At 37.1% G+C, this 19,486-nt stretch overlaps 1 protein-coding gene across 3 annotated transcripts in view; it reads left to right on the top strand.

Moving 5' to 3' along the window:
- Positions 1-19,486, top strand: part of TTLL11 (tubulin tyrosine ligase like 11) — a 48,128-nt gene that overhangs the window by 3,352 nt on the left and 25,290 nt on the right. For all 3 annotated transcript variants that reach the window (XR_005813745.1, XR_005813746.1, XM_040531256.1), the window contains exons 2-6: positions 2,260-2,356; positions 3,841-3,974; positions 10,380-10,955; positions 11,582-11,677; positions 12,199-12,317. Coding sequence is in view for 1 of the 3 variants with exons in the window: in XM_040531256.1 (XP_040387190.1) it covers positions 2,260-2,356; positions 3,841-3,974; positions 10,380-10,955; positions 11,582-11,677; positions 12,199-12,317 (1,022 nt within the window). In the remaining 2 variants the exon portion in view is untranslated. The remainder of the gene's footprint in view (positions 1-2,259; positions 2,357-3,840; positions 3,975-10,379; positions 10,956-11,581; positions 11,678-12,198; positions 12,318-19,486) is intronic.

Raw genomic sequence — 19,486 nt, 5'->3', positions numbered from 1 at the left:
TAATTCGTATCTGCCAAGCACTGCAGTGAGCCAAAAAATCTGACTTGTTTGTTCCTTTCCAAACAGTATTCTCATGTAAAAGTATAGTGCAGATGATAAAGAATCCTTTCCAGCATATCCAGGAGATGAATTTGATCCTATTGTTGGATAAATCCAAATAATCTTGATATGTCAGAAGTAGAGAAGTTGCTGAGCTATCTGAATTGCTGATTCTGGGCTGAAATGGCTTCCGCTTTCCAGTCCAGAGGTGCTTACTCTTCATCTGTTGTGAACTGATTTCTGTGCGGTGTTTGTAAAGTGCTTTGATATCCTCAGCAGATGAAAGGTGTTATATAAATGCAAATTTTGTTCCTTTCATTTCCATTTCATTTAATAAATAAATAAGTTGCTCAGGTTTTAGTGGGAAGGATAGTGTGAGACCTAACACAGAATCTGTATTCTGGATGTACCTGTGGAAAGGTTAAGGCCACTGATTGTCTTTCAGAGCCTAACAGAATTAATTTTCACATGTACAAAAACAGTTTTTGCAGGCTGAATAATAATGAAATAAGTGAAGAATCCGCTAGCTCTGCTTTTTGGGGTATTTCGTCCTTAGGAGTAAGGAAATAGAGAAAAGATGTATTGCTAAATTAGCACTTGAGATTAATTTTTCAAAGCTATTCACTGAAACTGAAATTTTAATTAAAGTAGCAAATGAAGGAAGTAATTCATTCACAAGCTTTATAAGTTTCTTTTTTTCTGTATCCTGAAAGTGCTGTGGTCGGAAGTATAGCCTGTTTGTTTGTAGAAGAAGTAACCTAATAACAGGGCAGGCTCCTGTGAATGCGCTCCATGTGGTAATTAACGGCATCTGCACGGGGTTGCAGATAAAGTCATTTGGGTTTTGGTTTCTTTGAATAAAGGCACTATGTCTAAGAGAACCAGCAGGAGAAATAAGGGTACCTGTTTTACACAAAACTAACCACTATTATCGTAACAGAGCTTGTAAATGTTTGATTTTTATTAGTGATTTTTTTTTTTGCTTTAGGTAGTTGGAATTGCTAATATATATAGGGCATTTGTTTTTACTGCTGGTAGCTTTTTTAGCCATTACTATTAGAAACTTGCTATCAGTAATTGCCCATGCTGTTTGAGGGCTCTTCAGGTGAAAAACACTGAACTTTCTCATAGCAGAAAGCTAGCTCTACAATTTTACCATTTATGATGAAATATTGTGTGAATGGGAAAAGAAGCTCTTAAGTTGCTGGAATACTTAATGCAGTTGAAATAATTGCCTTAGTCCTTGCCAGTTGAAAGCTCAACAAACGATTAGTTGAATTGTAAGCTTTTCTTTTAATTCCTTTCAGCTACTAATAGCCTGTAATTAATACTGTATGAATACGTATAATCAAATATATAGAGAGAGATAGATAACGCCTTGAATATCCATTTTCAATTTACTGCATCTTGGACACCAATGTAAACCTGCTTGCTCAGGAAGTCCGTGGCAGTTGCAACTTACTATTACTTTACAACACCATTGCTAACTGGCTACGGCTGTTCCCCGAAATAGGGAGCAGTGATGTCTCCTGCTCGTGCGAGGCTTGGAGCACGTGGAGGTGCCGCACGCGGTGGGGACGAGGCCACCACTGGTGTGGGTGCAACCTGTGAAAAGGGATTTGGATTACCGAGCTGTAGGGGAGGGCACGAAATAGAAGCCACGGGATTGCTTGTACTAAATTGTGATATATTTAAGAATAGAACTTAGTAACTGGCAGTATGACAATTAATTCCTAACCTCTGGTGATTTTTTTCCCTCGATGGTTGCTTATCACCCCTTAAACTGGGAAGGAAAACAAAGCAAAAAGCATTATCAGGTTTTGTTTACTTCCCAGTTGTAGCCATTTGCTAGTGCTGTGCCTTCGTGTGCTGGAATTAAGTGCTTCTTATTGAACTTTATTCCCTGTAATAGTATTTCAAATTACAAGTGAGTCATGCCTTAATTGTTGTTGATAACAAGCTCTAAATTTCTCAGATAGATCCTGTGCCTCAGCAGTTTTTTTTTTTTGCTTCTATAAGCCTTTTCCCATTCAACATCTTGAACTTAACTGCCTTGAACTGATAAAAATGTTCTTAGTTTTGCAACCACAATACAGAGCATGTTTCAATTGACAGAGTACTATTCTTGAATGATTTGTATGTAATATGAGCATTTAGAAAAATAAGGAATCAATGAGTATTGCCAGTTTGCTTCAAAACTTGTCTCCTTCTCTTTTCTAGTTTCCTTTTGGCAGACGCTTGCCATGCGATATCTATTGGCACGGGGTGTCATTTCACGATAATGATATATTCTCAGGTCAAGTCAACAAGTTTCCAGGTACCTTATTTATGTTTCTATTTTGAACGAGTGCTTACAAAACATGATTAATTGTTATTGGGCTTACTATTTTCTGTGAGAGTCATCTGCCTAACCAGTTGATAGTATTTTTAGCATATTATTTTTGGTAGGTGAAATCTGCTTAGGGGGGTGTGAATACCAGAATGCGTACCTTAAGCAATTTGTGAACTGAAGTTTGTTTTACAGAGGAAGAGGTTTTAATTAAAAGAATATATTCATATATGAATTTAGGGGGGAAAAAAAGTCTTAGGTTATGATTTAAGTGGACTAACTATGCAATTATTGATAGCATAATTGATAGCGGTGTTGTATCTTTGGATTTATTTATTTTTTTCAGATTGGAAAGAATCTATTTTGCTTCATACTTTGGTCTAGCTCAGAAAGAAGCTCAAAGCAGAGCTCCTCAAATGGATTTTTAATATTGAAGAGTTCTTGCCAGCCCTCATCTTATTACGACTATTCTACTTTTTTTAAACTCCCTTTTTTGTTGTTTAATCTCTGTTGAAATCTCTCTAAATAAGAGCAAGGAGCTTAGGTATTGACTTATCTAAGCGCTTTACTTCAGATTTACTGCTGCTGTTAGTATGCTGTGAGAATAAGGAACCTCGGATATCGAACTTGATGCTCTATTTACCTTAACTTTCTCCTGTCTATGAGCAGTTCACATTCAAATAGGAAATGGTATAGTTTTCTGGGGGTTTAAATCTCAGTGTTACCTCTGTGTTGTGGGCTCTACATGGTGAGTGAATGGAGCGCACAGTAGTCAAGAAACACGGAGTCCTGCAGAACTAGAAGTGGTTTCCGGGAATGTTGCTCTAACTTGATGCTGGATTTTACTGAGTTCCTTCTATTGAAGAAGAGTAAAGAAAGCCCACACATTCTGCTCTCGCTGAGACAGAAGCTGCAGCATGACCTAGTTGTAATGTTTAAAAGCATGCAATCAACACAGGAGAATAACCTGGAATGCTCCAGTCCTGGGAGATCCAAGCATGAGATTCAAAGCTGCATAAAGCAGGCTTTGTAAGTTCTGCTGCTCACAAAGCAGCCTGTTCTTTCTGATACAGTTACATAAAGGAGTGGGAAGTAAACACGAAGTGGTAGGTTATATTTAAGTGACGTTGTTTCCTATTCCTGGAATGTTAGCAGGCTAGGGCAATAATTTTGGATTGTAGCGAAGACAGAAGTTGCTACTGGACTAGAGCTTTCCCTCTCTTTATTCTAAGTTTTGGAGAATCAAATTGATCTTTTTCTTGCGTGATATGGTAATATAATAGGTAATGTGTCAGGAAAATGCTACAGGTATTTTGTCAGATTAAAAACTTGGAAAGGTTTTCAGCTTTATTGAAAGCCGTGGCTGTAGTGCCTACCAGTAGGGTGAGTAATGATGCGACAATTTACTTTCAGGATGAGACTTTACTGTGGATTCCTCATCACTCTTAAATACTGTCTGTTATTTTTCCCAGGCATGACGGAGATGGTACGTAAAATTACACTGAGTCGGGCAGTGAGAACAATGCAAGATCTGTTTCCTGTAGAATATAACTTCTATCCTCGATCCTGGATTCTGCCAGAAGAATTTCCCCTCTTTGTGGATGAGGTAGATTACTTTTACTGAGAACGATATATATAACTTGTTGGATGTTGCCATAGACATCATATACTTGTTGTCACCACGTCATTCTTAAGTTTTTCATACATACCAGATTATTTAAAATCACACTTAGGTGCTACGTATGGTATTTTTTCAATTTGCTTGAGATCAGACATAGTCAGGATGAACTGCTTTTGATTATGTTCTAGAATTTTTTTTTTAAAAAAAAAAAAAAGCTTCTCTGCAATACCAGAAGAGTTGTCTGGAAATTAGATGATAGAAACATAATCCCTTTCCCTGCATATTCCACTGAGTGTAAAAGGACTAAAGGAGTTTCAGCACAGTAGTGTGTGGAATGTGGTATCTCATCAGGTTCATTATTGATGAAGTGTTCCTTGTCCATCCTGTCCATTTCATCTAAATTCTTCAAAACAAAGTTTTGTAGTGTGTTTTTAAATATACTCGTACCTTCCTGAGTAGATGCTTGTTTAAATCTCGTCAAGCTGTTTCTTTGTTTAATTATTCAGAATGTGATAAAATGCCATGCTTATTCAGCTTTTTTTCCGAGGATAAAAAAGTGCTGTGTGTTGGTGCTCGGTCCTATTATTACAAATAGTTTTAAAATTACATGTGCTTGTTTTAGCCTCATCTGACTTGCCCAGTGCATTCTTGTATTCTACAGTATCCTTTGCTTGGAAAAGTGAGAGAAGAAGATACAGCATAGAAGTGTAATGAAGTCTGTATGTTACTTTTTAGATAATTACCATACCCACAATCCAATTAAATCCATGAACATCTATCTTTTAAATATATACTCCTCAAGTGTGCTGGGTCACTGCCGTGGCGCTGCTGGTAACAGTAAAAATGAATAAAATCCCAATAGTACTTCACAGCTTTATTGCTTTAGATGTAAGGCCAATTTGTAAAAAGGAGTGTAAATTATCCAACAAATTTAGAAATGACAGGTAGATAAGCGAAAATAACTTGGAAGTAAACTTTCAAAATGGCGCACTGGGGTTTTAGCAATGATTCTTTTGGGATCCATGCCTGTCTCAGTTACAAGACACTGATTAACTGAGCAGCACGTAGCAATGTGGTCTGTACATCAGGTTAAATGCACAGACAGACACGCACGCTGTCAGCAGGTGGCACTGCGAATAAATACTTTTCTCTGGTTGAACAGTTGCTGGAGTGAAAATGATTTGGTTTTTGTTCCAAGAATAACAGATGTCCAGTAACACACTCCTAGGAGTTCCCTTTGCATATGTTTTTCCATCTGTGTTTGAGAGAAGCATAGTTCTTGTTATCAAACATTATATTTTATGTTGTAAGAGTGTGTTTGGCTTAACATGAGTTTGTAATGTAAGTCCTCTAAAACAAGAAAGTACAAAACAAAAGTGCTGTCAGCTTCTTCATTTTCCCACTTTCCTTCATACCTACGTCTAGCTAGAAAACACAAAAATTAACCTAGCGTTAACCTTCCATGCTTTAAAAAACAGTAATCGATGAGAGAACTGCACTCTTAAGTTTGTTGTGGATAAGCTTCATGCTGGGAAATACCAAGAAAATGGTAGTTCCCGTGGTGCCATTTATATTAAACTGAAATGGTGATGAGAATTTTTAATAAGAGGTTAAAAGTTGTTTTTACTTAGTAAGTATGTATGTGTCTATTTTAAATATTTACCGTTCTTAAGCCATCTAAAACATTCTCTGCTAAGGTGTCACCATAATGGAGATGAGTTACAGATAAGCAAGTCTCTCGAGTGTTGCAGTCATCACTACTTCACTAACTGTTAGAGAAGAATCTGTTGGAGTCTGTGTGATAACTCATTTCTGTTAGGAAATTCCAATTTCTGAAAAGTAACTAGCTTGGGATTCAAACCAAGACCTTGACTGCTCTCTTACTACCTTCTTTCTGTTGTCTGTGAGGATGATGAATAGGCCTAGTGTGATTAATTTTTCATAAGAATCTAATTTGGACAGTCTAATTTCCAGCACAGTGTATTTTTGGTGGCTTAATCAGGTTTCAGCTTTTGGATACCTCTTAGGCATAGGCATGAATATTCCATTCTTTGTGCTGTCAAGTCTTATAGCGCATTATATGTATTTTTTGGGGATACTATTTCATTCAGCCAGTGTTTTCCTCAAGAAGAGAGAACCTGCAACTGAATCAGATTTTCACACCATTAGACATCTAACTCTCTTTTTGCTGTTGGCTGTAAGCGGTTAGCATGTTTTTAAAAATAATTTCCTTCTGTCAAGCTAATTATAGTATGTAATTTCATTTAAACTAATTTTCCTATATGACTGATTTTTCTCAGTCTGGACAAGCTGCCTCATAAAGGGAGTTTGACAGAATGCAGTTGAGGCGATTGTGGGGAATTTCAGGATGACTGTTGAGAATTTTCTTGAAGATCAAGAAACCATCTTTGTTCTTCAAGCCGCTTGGTCTGCTGAAAAACGGATTGACTCCAGATTATTATTTCCCATGTATACTTTGTCTGGCATGTTTTGATGGCATAGAAGGCCTGAATAGTACAGAGAACACTTTTGAAGCAGATCTGGAAAGGTGCTCAAATACCGGTCTGGAAAGACAAATGTCTAGAGGAAGTGTGGATGTAGTGCCATAATATACCAGTTGCGATAGGCTTTGTTGTGGACCTTGGGAAGTTACTTCTTTTGCAGTTAAATGCAAAGAGTAAAGCATGAGATTTTGATCTATCATAATACAAGAAGCCATTATATGAAATTAACTTGTCTAGCTCTGATTATTTCCAACAAAGGTCTTAATCTTGTGTGTTTTTTTTTCTCCTTCCCCTAGAATGGCTTCCCTGAGTGAATCAGTGGGGTTACTTTGTCATTTATGTATCCTTGTGGTATGTTATGGAAGCATGATTGCATTTAATGTCACAAGAATTTTAATTTAGAAACAAGAAGACAAACCTGAAACTGAAATGCATTGAATCTCTCCTCAGCCTATACCGAAATGCAAGTCGTCTGTTCTCTCGGCAGACTTCTTATATGACGTTCCTGCTGTCTTTGCTGATCAGAGAAATGAGTTATCTTGTTTGATGATGAGAACAAAACAGAGAATTGTCTTGCTTTATTCTTTGAAGCCAGCATGTAAGGAGCACATGGCATTTAGACTTGTACGATATCCTGGCCTCTCTCTGTAGTAAACACAAATCTTGTTCTGACCTCAAACAGCAACCAATGATTGTTAAAACGCAGGATTTCAAAAGCAGGTCACTGTTGCATCTTTAACAATAGTCCCCAGAAAGCATTATCTTTTTTGAAAAAGTACTGCTGCAGCAGAGCAAAAATAGCCTGAGGCGTGTATGATAGACATGGGGAACAGCAGGCAGATTGCCCTGTTCATTTCAAAGGGTTCTTTATTATTTCTGCCCTAGTAGACCACGATTGCCACTTTGTATGTACGGCTCGAATCATAGTAGAGCATGTTTAGTTGTGGAGGTTCAAGATTAGCCACGTATCTTTCTGGGATACTGACTTGAACAAAGTGTGAGCTAGAAAGAATCCTCCAGTACGCAGCTTTATGTCGCGGAATGGGAGGATTATTCTTCACTGGTAAAAGGACCAGGAGATGAATTGAAATTTGAATTTTATAGTGTCACATTTTGAAAATTACAGTTTGTGCTCTAACGTCTTTCCTGCTAAGTGTTTGCGAATGCAGTGCTGCTAGATTTACACCCTTTGGGGTTGCATCTGAATGCAGAGAACAGCAATAGAACTGGATTGAGCTGCAACGGGCTCCTCACTAGGGTGCTGTTGCTTTACCGTGAACTTAAAGGACTGCCAGAGGGGGTGACATGGCAGTTTGAGCATTGCTTGCTCAGTCCTTGACCTCCAAACCAATTGCAGATAGTACCACTCCCTGGGTTCTCTCTCAGTCTATGCCAGTGGATCACTAAATTACCATTGCAGTTACCAAACAGGCCCTGATGGCAGTGTGAGCACCCCCGGTGTTGTCTGCAGTTGCAGAGATTGTGCACAAGTCTTTGGTCAGCCAGGACCTCACGTAGCTACATTTTTGGCTTGGATGCCTCTGGAGGCTGAAACATGTGAACTTCACTGGCTTAACTGTGTTCATACTCTTTCCTTGCTACATGTTTTGCTTATTTATATGAATAGTGTTTAAAATTCATCTTAGGTAACTTTAAATTCTTCCTGACTTTCATTCTCAATTTCACTTCTCCTGTTTGAGGCATCCAAATGTCTATTGTTCTTACTTTTGCTCTACAAGTGATAAATAAACAAAAACTTTTTTTAGGTAGTGGGAGATACGTGTATAACATCAGAGATCTGATATTCAGCAGTTGTGTCAAGTCCTTACGGTGACCTAGTTTATCTTTCTGATTTTTTTTTTTTTGTCTTCAAATAAAATGCTTTGAAGCTTGCAAAGTGTAGGTTTGCTACTTGGGAATGTGAACTTTGTAGGCAATTTAGATGGCATAATTGCTCTTTTCTCTGATGGAAAAAGTTTTGAGTAAATATATGTAGTTTACAAAAATGCAAATTTTAGTCTGGTAGTTATTGATGTCATATTTAACTCTGTTTCACTGTATCCAGTTGGGAATGATACTAGCTTTGAACTTTCCCTGCTAAATGAATGTATCAGCTTAACCATTCAAAGGCCAAAACAACCTTATTACAATACTTATGTTTATTTCTGCCAGCCGTTAACACAGTCTGTTCCAAAAGGAACTGTCTGATTTTTCTTAAAGATAACTGCTTCTCTAGGGAAGAAAAATGTCGTTGTCTTTTTTTCAGTGACTTCTTTATGCGACTCCCATTAGTTTCTTAACCCCCAACCTTCAAATATATTATTGTTGTTTCCAAGAAGCTGGTGCCTGTAAAAGGCTGTTTTCTGTTAAAGTGCCAAGCCCTGTTTATGCCCCAGAAATCAAGTTGCTGATGTCAGCATGCACAGATCACAGAGGGATTGAGCAAAAGGTTCAGACTCAATGGCTTCTTGAAGATGAGGCATTAGGATCTAGATTTGAGTTTTAGAACTTTATTTATTATTACCACTTTCTCTGTGAAGATATAGACCCTCTCTGTGATCCTGTAATTCTCTTTACAGAAATCACTTTTGAGTTTCATCTTACGAGGCCCTATCTGAGTAAAATGTAACAGAGTAAGTTCATTTGTGAATGTGTGACTGTGGAAATGATGTTTTCTGGAATTATTCTATTAACATAATTTGTTAGCAGTACAGAGTAATTGACACATTTTTAAAGAAATACGCAAACTGGAAGCAATTCTCTGCAAAGGAGGTGAAATGTATCTTCTTCATTGACTTCTCTAAGCTTTTTTGACTATTAAAATGCATTATGTCTGTGTAGATGTTGGTGTTAGCTGCTTGCGAGCTCATACGCTAGAGTGCACTGTGTTTCATGCTGAACCACCACAGAAACGGTGAACGTGGGAACACGGACTGAACATCTGCACTAGCTGGGGGAAGTGACAGTCCAGGCATGGAGTGCTGTGCAGATTCATCCCATGGTTTCCATTTGTTACTGAACACCATCAAATTCTTCCTCAGCTTTATTCTGTCCTCATTTCACACTAGGTACATCTAAAGAAAGCATCTGAATTGTCATGAGAAATGAACAGACTTTCTCAATACAAATCAAAGCCACTGGTATGAGTTGTTGAAATAGTGATAGATTTTTTTCTCTTGTATTGGATAGAAAGCTGGTAATCGCATGCCAGGCCTGAGAGGAATTATGGTGTAATTTAGAAAAAAAACTTCATTTTGGAGAATGGTGGTAGGTAGCAACTGAAGCATAAACTGTATGTTTTATTTTGTAAACTTGTGGTGTTTGCTCAATATCTGCATGTGGCTCAATATTCCTTAGTTTTACTAATATTGGGTATCTCGACTGTGAAAAAACATCTAGTGGTAGAAAAAGATATTATCGGTGCCGAAGTTTTACTTTATCTTCTTTTCTTCCTGTATTGCATTCATGCCTCAATAAATAAGGTGCTTTTTCCTTAGGTTAATGATTATTTTTGTCAATAATTGTTCAAAATGCAACACAAAAGTTTAACTTTGCAGTTTCATACACACTAATGACTAGTAGAATGGACCTCGTGAGTTATACAGCATTTCATTCTGTAAATGGGTGCGTAACAAGTTCCTGGAATCATTAATACAATGGCTTGTTAAATAAAAAGCCCTTTTATCTGCACTGGTAACTCTCCACTCATGTTTGTTTTTGTGCTTGTCAGTACTGTTTATCTTCTGCCTTTTTTGTATGGTGTTCACTACTATAGTGATGTGATCGTGTGATTTATTTTGTTTATGAATGCAATTTTTTGGCTTTCATAGTATCAGCCCTTCTTCCCCCTAGTTAGTGTCCTTCTTTATAATTCTTTTCCTCCTAGGTTCAGATGATGAAAGAGAGCGATCCATCCTGGAAGCCCACTTTTATCGTAAAACCTGACGGAGGGTGCCAGGGGGATGGAATCTACCTCGTTAAAGACCCAAACGACGTCAGACTGACGGGAAGCCTCCAGAGCCGGCCAGCTGTGGTCCAGGAATATATTTGCAAACCCCTGCTTGTTGACAAGCTGAAATTTGATATTCGTCTTTATGTCTTACTGAAATCTTTAGAACCCTTAGAGATTTATATAGCCAAAGATGGACTTTCTAGATTTTGTACAGAGCCCTATCAAGAGCCCACTGTAAAAAACTTGCACCAGGTTTTTATGCACTTAACCAATTATTCACTAAATATCCATAGTGGGAATTTCATCCATTCTGACAATGCAAACACTGGCAGCAAGAGGACATTTTCAAGCATTCTGTGCAGACTGTCTTCCAGAGGAGCTGATGTCAAAAAGGTTTGGTCAGATATAATTTCACTGGTGATTAAAACAATTATTGCACTGACTCCAGAACTGAAGGTTTACTATCAGTCCGACATACCGGCGGGAAAGCCTGGGCCAACTTGCTTCCAGGTGGGTTGAGATTTTTGTTAGGGATGCAGTTAGCTCTGTGCATGGATTAATTTTCTGGATCTGTCCTTCCTTTTCTAAAAGCTGCTTTTAGTTTTGCTGCTTATCACTGGTTGGATGTAGTGGAAAGAGGAGTAGCAGATGGAAGCTGGGCAATGCATTGTGTGAGCTCCCAGCTTAGGTTCTCCTCACCCAGGTTTTACCTTACAGATCTCAGTCACCTGACCTATGTTACTTCTGGCTGTAAACATATGGAGAACTTTTAATGCGGATCAATCGTTAATATCAGTATTCCCTCCAGGTTCCATCTTCTAGGTATTATAGCTACGAAGCTTTGCCGTTGCCCAATGGAGCTATGACAATGGCAGTTTTAAGACCCAATCGTGATAGGTGCTGAAATTCTGTGTTGACAGATGCACTATTTAGAGATGGGGGTAGTGTGAAAGTAGGCAGTAAGATCAAAGACAAATGGCTGGAGTAATTATTCAGCAATATGTTGTGATTTTCAGTTATTTCTTTTGTTGCTCAAATGTTTATTCTAACCAAATGTTGATATTTGGATGACCATTGCATTCTCTGGAAGAACACCATAAGTAGAAGGAAAGTAACACGCTGCTTGTTATGCACAGATTTTAGGCTTTGACATTCTCCTGATGAAAAACTTGAAGCCCATGTTACTAGAAGTAAATGCAAATCCCAGCATGAGAATAGAACATGAGCAAGAGGTAAGACTTCTCAACGTGATTGTGATATTGGAATGAAGTTGTTTAGGCTTGGTTTTCTGGTCCTTTTCCTTGTTTGAAAGATGAAAGCTGTTTGCTGATATGAAACCTCCAAGGTTTTTTGTAATTCCCTGCTTTGAAATCATTGCTAATCTTATACCCTTGAAATATGACTTATTGGAATTGTGAAAGCTTTCCATCATCTTTGTCATAAATACATTTATTCAACATCCTCTTCAGTTGACTTAATTGTATTTAGAGGATTGCTACTTTTTTCATATTTTTATACATAATATAAATGGTAACATTGGCAACAATCTTTTTTTTAATCTTGATTTACCAGAGAAATAACTAAAAGCTGTTGTAATATACTAAAATATTAAGGTATTTGCTTATTCTTTAAGTGTTCTGTAATCTATCACTGTGTATTTAAAATGTATATGATATGCATAAATTTTTAAAAGATGTAGAGTAGGTAATGCTCTGTTCTTCACTGAGTAATTGTATCCTTTTGTAAATTAAAGCTCTCTCCTGGGGTATTTGAAAATGTCCCAAGCCCTGTTGATGAAGAAGTGAAAGTAGCTGTTATCAGAGACACTCTTCGTCTAGTGGACCCTCAGAAAAAGAAGAGAAAAGATATCCAGTAAGTGTTTTGACTTTTTTTTATTTGCACCTTGCAATAATTACAAAAACAAAATACTTTTTCTCAATTATGTTAGTTTATCCAGGAAACTGTGCTCCCAACTGTCCTTGTGTGACTTCTTTTGCATCCACAGTGTTAATTATTTCAAAGAAGCTTGCAGGATATTAATCAGTGGCTTGATACAAAAATGAATACTCACATTTGTGGAAGTGCCAGGTACATCTGTTGGTTATTTCCAGTGTATAAACTCATCTAGAAATGAGAGGAACTGCCTGTTGCAGCTTGCACAGAAATGCTTGTGGTAGGATCAGTCTGAGAGACTTAATGCCTTCTGTTTTAAGGAAGCACCTTGTTTTAAGCCGTTCCTTAGAGACATGAAAAGGTGATGTATTTATTTATTAATGTTTTTGTTTATAAGCCTGCCTCCATGCCAGGATATCTATTTGGTTCTTCTTTTGTCACTTATTGGCAAGCTTAAATATGTTTCTCATGTTATGTGTTGATTTCAAGGGTAATTTTGCTGTCCTTTTTTGGAAAGAAATACTCAAAGGAATTGTATAGGAACATTTCTTTAATACATGCTAAAGAGTCCCCTGAACAAGACATGACTGATAATATTTACAAGTGCTATTGTAATATTATTATTAGATCAAAATATTTTTTCAGAGGCAGTGCTACGCGTATAGGTTGCTGTGGTCAGTGTATAGAACGTCTTGCAAAGCAACCAGTGCTGTGTTACCTGCACTTAACCTTCACCCTTAAGATTACTTCAGTGCTTGGAGCTGGAAAAAGATTTCTTTTTAACCTGCAATTATGTAACTATTTTTTTTAATGCTGATTTTCATGTCAAGCATTCATTAACTACATATTGGATATGGAAAAAAGGCAAGCGATGATTGCAACAAAAAATCCTGGGGAATGCTAGTGTGTGTCTGGAAAGCTTATTCAACTGAGAATTCTTCTCCAATACATTTAGACTGCTAAATAATTTAAAACAGGATTAGTCAGTCATGAGAAAAATTATGGGCTCTTCCCAGCAAGAATTCATCAGTGATGCAGCTTTTTCAGCATAATCTACTGAATAATGTCTGTGTATCTGCACCATAAGACAATCCTATCTGTTTGCGCATAAGGTGATTTTCCTGTAGCTCCTTGTATGATACGTGGGAAGTCGTGTGACAGCTCCATACTCACTCAGCTGAGATCTACCCCTCCTACTTCCAAGTACATTTCATTGGAGAGGGAATGGTGTGTGGAGCTTCTTGAGAGAGACATGGTCTTACTGTAAGCTTCAAGTAAAGGACATTGTAAACCTCCATGGGTGATTAGAACACCAAAGTAAAAGCAAAGTGTGATCTGAGCTCCAGTTGTGTTTTCCTTGTCTTCAGGAGCAAAGATTTGCAACGCTTTCTCTTTGTGTGTCTTTTCTCTCACTCTTTTCGTCTTTTCCATGCCTTTCAGCTAATTCTAACCTGTGCTTCCCCATTCCTTCTCCAAACATTCCTACCAGTAGCTACAGAAATGGCATCCCTGTAAGTTCGCAGGACAAAGATAATAGTTGACTGGATATAGAAAGCTGGACGGAATTTTATCTATCCACTCTAGTACTTTTAGTCTAATTGTGCTTGGCAGCAGGGAAAGCAAAATTTGGCCTATTAGTATAAAAAAAAAACAAACAAACACTGAAAGATTTCCTGTTCTGACAGATGACAAGGCAGCAAACACTGCAGACTCTAGTTTTGATGCTAATTAGTTAATGGACATTAATCTAGGTAAAGTTCTAACAATATATTTAACACTACATTTGAACACAGGGAACACACATTGAGAAGTCTGAGCTGCATCTCTGGTAAATATTTTGCTGTGGAGACGGATTTGATTTCCCTCTAATTATCTACCAGATTAAAATAAATGAAGCATCTAAATGAAAGTGAGTTTTAGAAGTCATCCTAAGTACTTCATTATCACGAAAGATTAATAGCTCAGAATAATTTCTAGTTTCACTTTTCCTCATTTTTATGGAGTTTTGATTATTTTTTCTCCGTCCTTTAATGTTACATATCACATTGAAATATAAGTTACGTTCAGTCAGATTAGTGCAGTTTCTCATGCCGTACATACGCTTAATTTTTCCAACACTATTCTAGTGTTTACATCCAGCAATCACTGGTAATTATCTTGGCAGTGACAATAGTCAGTCACTGAAAATCTGTAGTGACACAGGCAGAGGCCTGGGGAGCGGCTTCTGAAATCAAGGGAGGAGGCAGAGAATCAGCTGCATGTTTTGTGCTTTGTTTTACTTTCTTGCTTATCTTCTTAAAAAAAAAAATAATCCAGCTAAGAATGCACTGTTTAAAAACAAACAAACAAAACCCACAAAAAACAGAAACCCTCTTTTTAATTTGTCCTAATGAAACCTTGCAGGACCCTAAACGTAGAGCCTTTTTTGCCCTACCTTTGGTTCCTAGACTAGTTCTCTTTTTCTTAGGCATTCTTAATTCAGAACTCAGGTTTCACTCATAATTAAGAACTTAAAACATTTAATAAAATAATGTGGAAGCTGCCTAACCCTTTGCTTTGGGTTGTGTGGCAGTACTGTCTTCATAGATTTTTAAGGCTTGAGTAGAACATTTTAGTCGTGCAGTCCGATTACATGGAATAAATTCGTGGCTGAGCTATTTTGTTGGAAAGCCCGAATTTCATACTCCTGTGTAAATCTGTTAAATATTGTCAAACAAAGCTTACTTTCTCCTAGCATTACTAGAGAGTCAGTTCAGAAGCTACTGATGGCAGTCGTGTTGATTTCTGTTTTGAACACCTGTCACGACTAATTTCTGAATTACCATGGTGTTTTTTCCAGCTTACATTTTATAAGCAATTGTAGCTCTTTTGACTTGAATTTATGATCTAGTAAAGACCTTTGCTACCAGCTGGTCACTGTATCGTCAGGACAGAGCGTTCTTTTAGTGGGAAATATAATGTGGAGGGAGAAGGGAAAAAAAAAGTGGAAAGGGGAAGAGGCAGGAAGGGGCAGGATGTAGTTTGGGATGAGTATCATGTAGAGTTTGGTGATACGTGTCCCTTCACAGGGCTAAGAAGCGATCACAGTATGCATGTGTATCCACATCTATAATAGGCAACAAGGTCAGAAAGGTTGGCTGCACTCAACTTAGAGTGAAATACTTGACACGTGATAGGGTAAAGGGCTGGACTGTGCTCCACAAAGCTTCATGCAAAATTATTACTTTTTCAGAAACATGGCAGTATTACAAGTCTTTTGTTTAAGACTTGCTTCTTGCAGCCGAGGTACTGTTCATAGGTAGAAGGGATTTGAGCCTAAAGGAAATTTCCACAATTAAATGAGTGGTCTAATGAGACCAAGCAGCATTTGAAGTAAATCAACATTACTTGTGCAAACAGCAGTTGGAATAAAGTAATTACTGATGCAAATCATTGTTTATATTGTTCTTCCAACAGAAGATCCACTTCAAAAAGCTTTGCAAACTTTTACTTTTTTGTGCCTGATTTCGAATCTCTGTAGTAGTAAAAGGATTTAGTTTCATTACTTGTTTAATTATTACCAATTTTTCTTAAATCGCATTAGATTTGAGGAGCAAAAAGGAGTCTCAGCCTTGTATACAAATATTGTACATTCTCCACTGGATGTTAGATGTAAATTATCTGGCCATATAATTACTAGCCATGAGTATCATTTGGAGTGGGTCTGCTCTGGATGTGTTAGGAAGATCACCTATATCATCTCATCCATGCTAATGATCTGCTTTCCTGTTCTGTCAAAAATATTTTTGTCCTAGTTTATTAATGCTAATTAATCCAGAGATAAGAGAATTCTTTATATTTGTGTTGCTGTTGTTTATTCTGCCCCAGTATGATCTCTTGGATTTACACGCCTGGTTTCTTACATGTTTCAAGACAGAAAATAAGTATTTTGCTCCTTTGACAAGGAAGGCATAGTATTATGACATGTTTATCATTATTAGAAATATGAGTTGCTCACGGAATAATGTCTGCTTTATACTTGTTAGAGATAAAGGTGCAGCACCCTAAATAATATAAAGACTTCTATTCAGAAGTTAAATAGCTATTGACAGAATAAAGAATTGAAACGCTTTGGAAACCAAATGTAACTTAATCTGTGGCTGTTATAATCAATTCATTGTGTCCGCAAAAGAGACTTTGTTTTATTACCTATTCTGGTATTGCTGTTTCATTGGTAGTTTATCTTTTCTTGAGTGCTTATTCTCTGTTCATACCCTTTTTTTTGTATTTGAATTCAGCCTTGAAATTTATTTGTGATGTTCTGATTATTTTTTTCTTCTTTTTAAAACATGTCAGGTATGATTCTCTTCTCTGGATTCCGTGGCTCCAGCAAATGTCAAATGTGATTAACCAATTTCCTGAGCACTAAGAGCCCCAATGTGGTCTCTCTCAAATTTTTTGCAAGATCAGCATGCAAACACTGGCTAATGTCACTCTGTTCAGAGAGCACCGTGTAAATATTAATGTGTGTCAGCTCGACTCTTTTTCTCTAAGCATTATGTAGTTAGGAAGAAATTCTAGTCAGGGTTTTGTAGAACTTAATATACAAAAGATTTCACTCTTTTCTTGCACAAAACAAGGTAATTTGTTCTCTCTACTATATGGGATTACACATCTTTCCCACCTTAAACTTAAATGTTTTTCTTTGGCATTGGACAAAGCTACTAGTTTCTAGGGGGAGAATATTTACCTGTATTAGGTAAATGTCCAGAAATCAGTGTTTTCTGCTCACATAGTTTCTGTCTTAAAAATAACTTACGTTAAAGTGACAGCTTGAGGAGGTAAGTCATTTCCCCTCTGCTAGTGACCGTTGGGTCTATCCTTGCCTACTAAACTGCGAGTCTACGAAGGAGGAACGTGAGTTGTACTGAAAGGCCTGTTTAAGTCCTGTTTCTGTTTGGTATGTTTCACAGACATTTTCCAAATCTAAATGTTGTTCTTAATTCCTTGATATTGTGGGTCAGTTTCGTATTTACTTAAAAAAAAAAAAAAAAAAAAAAGTAAAAGAGGGTGGGGTGAGAGAACAGGAAATCATCTAGATGGCTACATTTCTATTTTTTACAGGTATTTTTAAAAATAGCTTCCTAACCTCCCCCAATGTTTAATAGAAATATGAAAATATGCCATGCAAAGAATATGATTATCCTAGATTTTGCTGATGAGTCATTCTTATTATTGATTATGGTGTTTATCTTGCTACTCATATTCTGAGGTTATAGTTATGTGATGGGGGTAGTTTAAGAGGGTCAGAAACTCAGTGCATAATCATATGGAGAGGCTGAGTGGTATAATAGTGGTGTTGCAGCTATTGCTGATCAGAAAATGGCTGTTCTTCAGTCCCGTTGTAAGGCATCTTAGTTTCTGCTTCTGTGCATAACTCTATTATGTTCTGCAGTGATTCATTACTCAGAGTAGTCAGTGTCTTTGGCATGATTATATGGGGTGAGTTTAGTACTTAAAAAAAAAAAAAAAAAAAAAACACACTAAAATAAGCACATAATAAACCTAGCCATGTTATCACTAATATTTTGGATTACATTTGCTAATTGACTTTTTTAGTGGAATCCTACAGCTTTAGGTTGATTCCTGTATTCCTTTGTTATCACTTGGAAGTCTGGTCAGGTTTTCAGCTATTCAAATGCTTCTCAAGCACCACCTCTTCATTCCAAGCCTTATTTCTGCCTGAGAGTGTATAAACTCATATGAATGGCTTTTTTGAGATTGATCTTTCTACTCTGGTTCATTTTAGAGGCTGACACAATTTTTTCCTCCATCAGTCAAAATGACCGAGCATTCATATTCAGCATCATTCTGCCAAAGCCCTTTGAAAGTACATTGAATTAGACCCGTTGTCTTTCCTAGAGGGTTTTTTGTTTTATTCCTTCATCAGGCAATCTGCCAACTTCAGTATCAATTCTTGTCCATTACATTAGCCCATGTGGCTTTTGAGGAGTTAGACATGTGGGGAAGACTTTTAAATTTGATGTTTGTCAATGTTACTTCAGTTCAGATCAGTGAAACGTTAACTTTGTTTTTCTGTAAATTGGGGAGTATTTATTTCAACTGCTATTTCTCATCCTGCTCGAGAAGAACTATCTTCAACTACTCCGTTCAGTTTTGTGAGGCAAACCTTATAGGTGCCTTGATCTTTGTTCTCTGTTCTTACAATTCCAATTACTTCCCTGCTTCATTGTTAAGAGCTCTTAACCTTGTTGCTATTGATTAGGGCAGGCCCTCTTGGAAATTCTACGAGACAGAGTGTGAGATGTCCCTCCTTGAAATGAAGGGAAGGATCTGTTAGTGCTTGACTCGCAGGAAAATTTTATATTGGTTTGAAGAGATGCTTAAAGGAAAGCAGCTCTTTCCTTTCCAGAGGAGTGCTTACTACAACAACAGAAGATATAATATTGAGTCCAGGACAGTGGTAAATAACTTGAATGTGCTGTAGCAGCAATCCTAGCAATTTTCTTTTGAAAATCTGCTGACACAAAGAAGATCAAATCTTTAAGTTCGTATGTGGCTCTATTTCCCATGTAATCTGAATGGTTTTAATTGACTAAAAATGCATAGCTTAAATATACATGAGCAGTAATAATGTCTCTTCAGAAACAGCTAAAACTGTACCCCTTGCATAGATACAGTAGGAAGTCAATGGTTCACCCCTTTGATATTTTCTCTATCAAATCATTACAGGAAAAGTTGGTTTTAGTAGTATATGAGGTCAGTTTATGTACTGTTGTTATACAGAAGTATTACAGAAAAGCTTCATTTTTCTTCTTTGGAAGATTTTAGGTCTGATTCTATGCTCCAGTAAATATCCCTGTAGGTTACTAAGGTTTGCAAAGAATCCTTTGTTTTGCCAACCTGTCATTAGTGATATCTTTATCTTTTACTTTCTCCCATACAGAGTGCTTAAAGTTACTGCAGTTTCTGTACAATATCCTGTCTTGGATCATAACTTGCTACTTTGAACATTCAAGTTGTTAGAATTCTGGACAACAAATTATGATTATTTACCACTTTACCACTGGAAAAAAAAGTGCTGTTATTGCATAGTACATTTTTGTGCGTTGCTCCATGTTCATTTGCTCCTATATTGTATTTTAAAC

This window comes from Cygnus olor, chromosome 19, assembly GCF_009769625.2.
Source record: "Cygnus olor isolate bCygOlo1 chromosome 19, bCygOlo1.pri.v2, whole genome shotgun sequence".
In the NCBI taxonomy this organism is placed as follows: domain Eukaryota; kingdom Metazoa; phylum Chordata; class Aves; order Anseriformes; family Anatidae; genus Cygnus; species Cygnus olor.
This window is presented reverse-complemented; position numbering and strand designations above follow the sequence as displayed.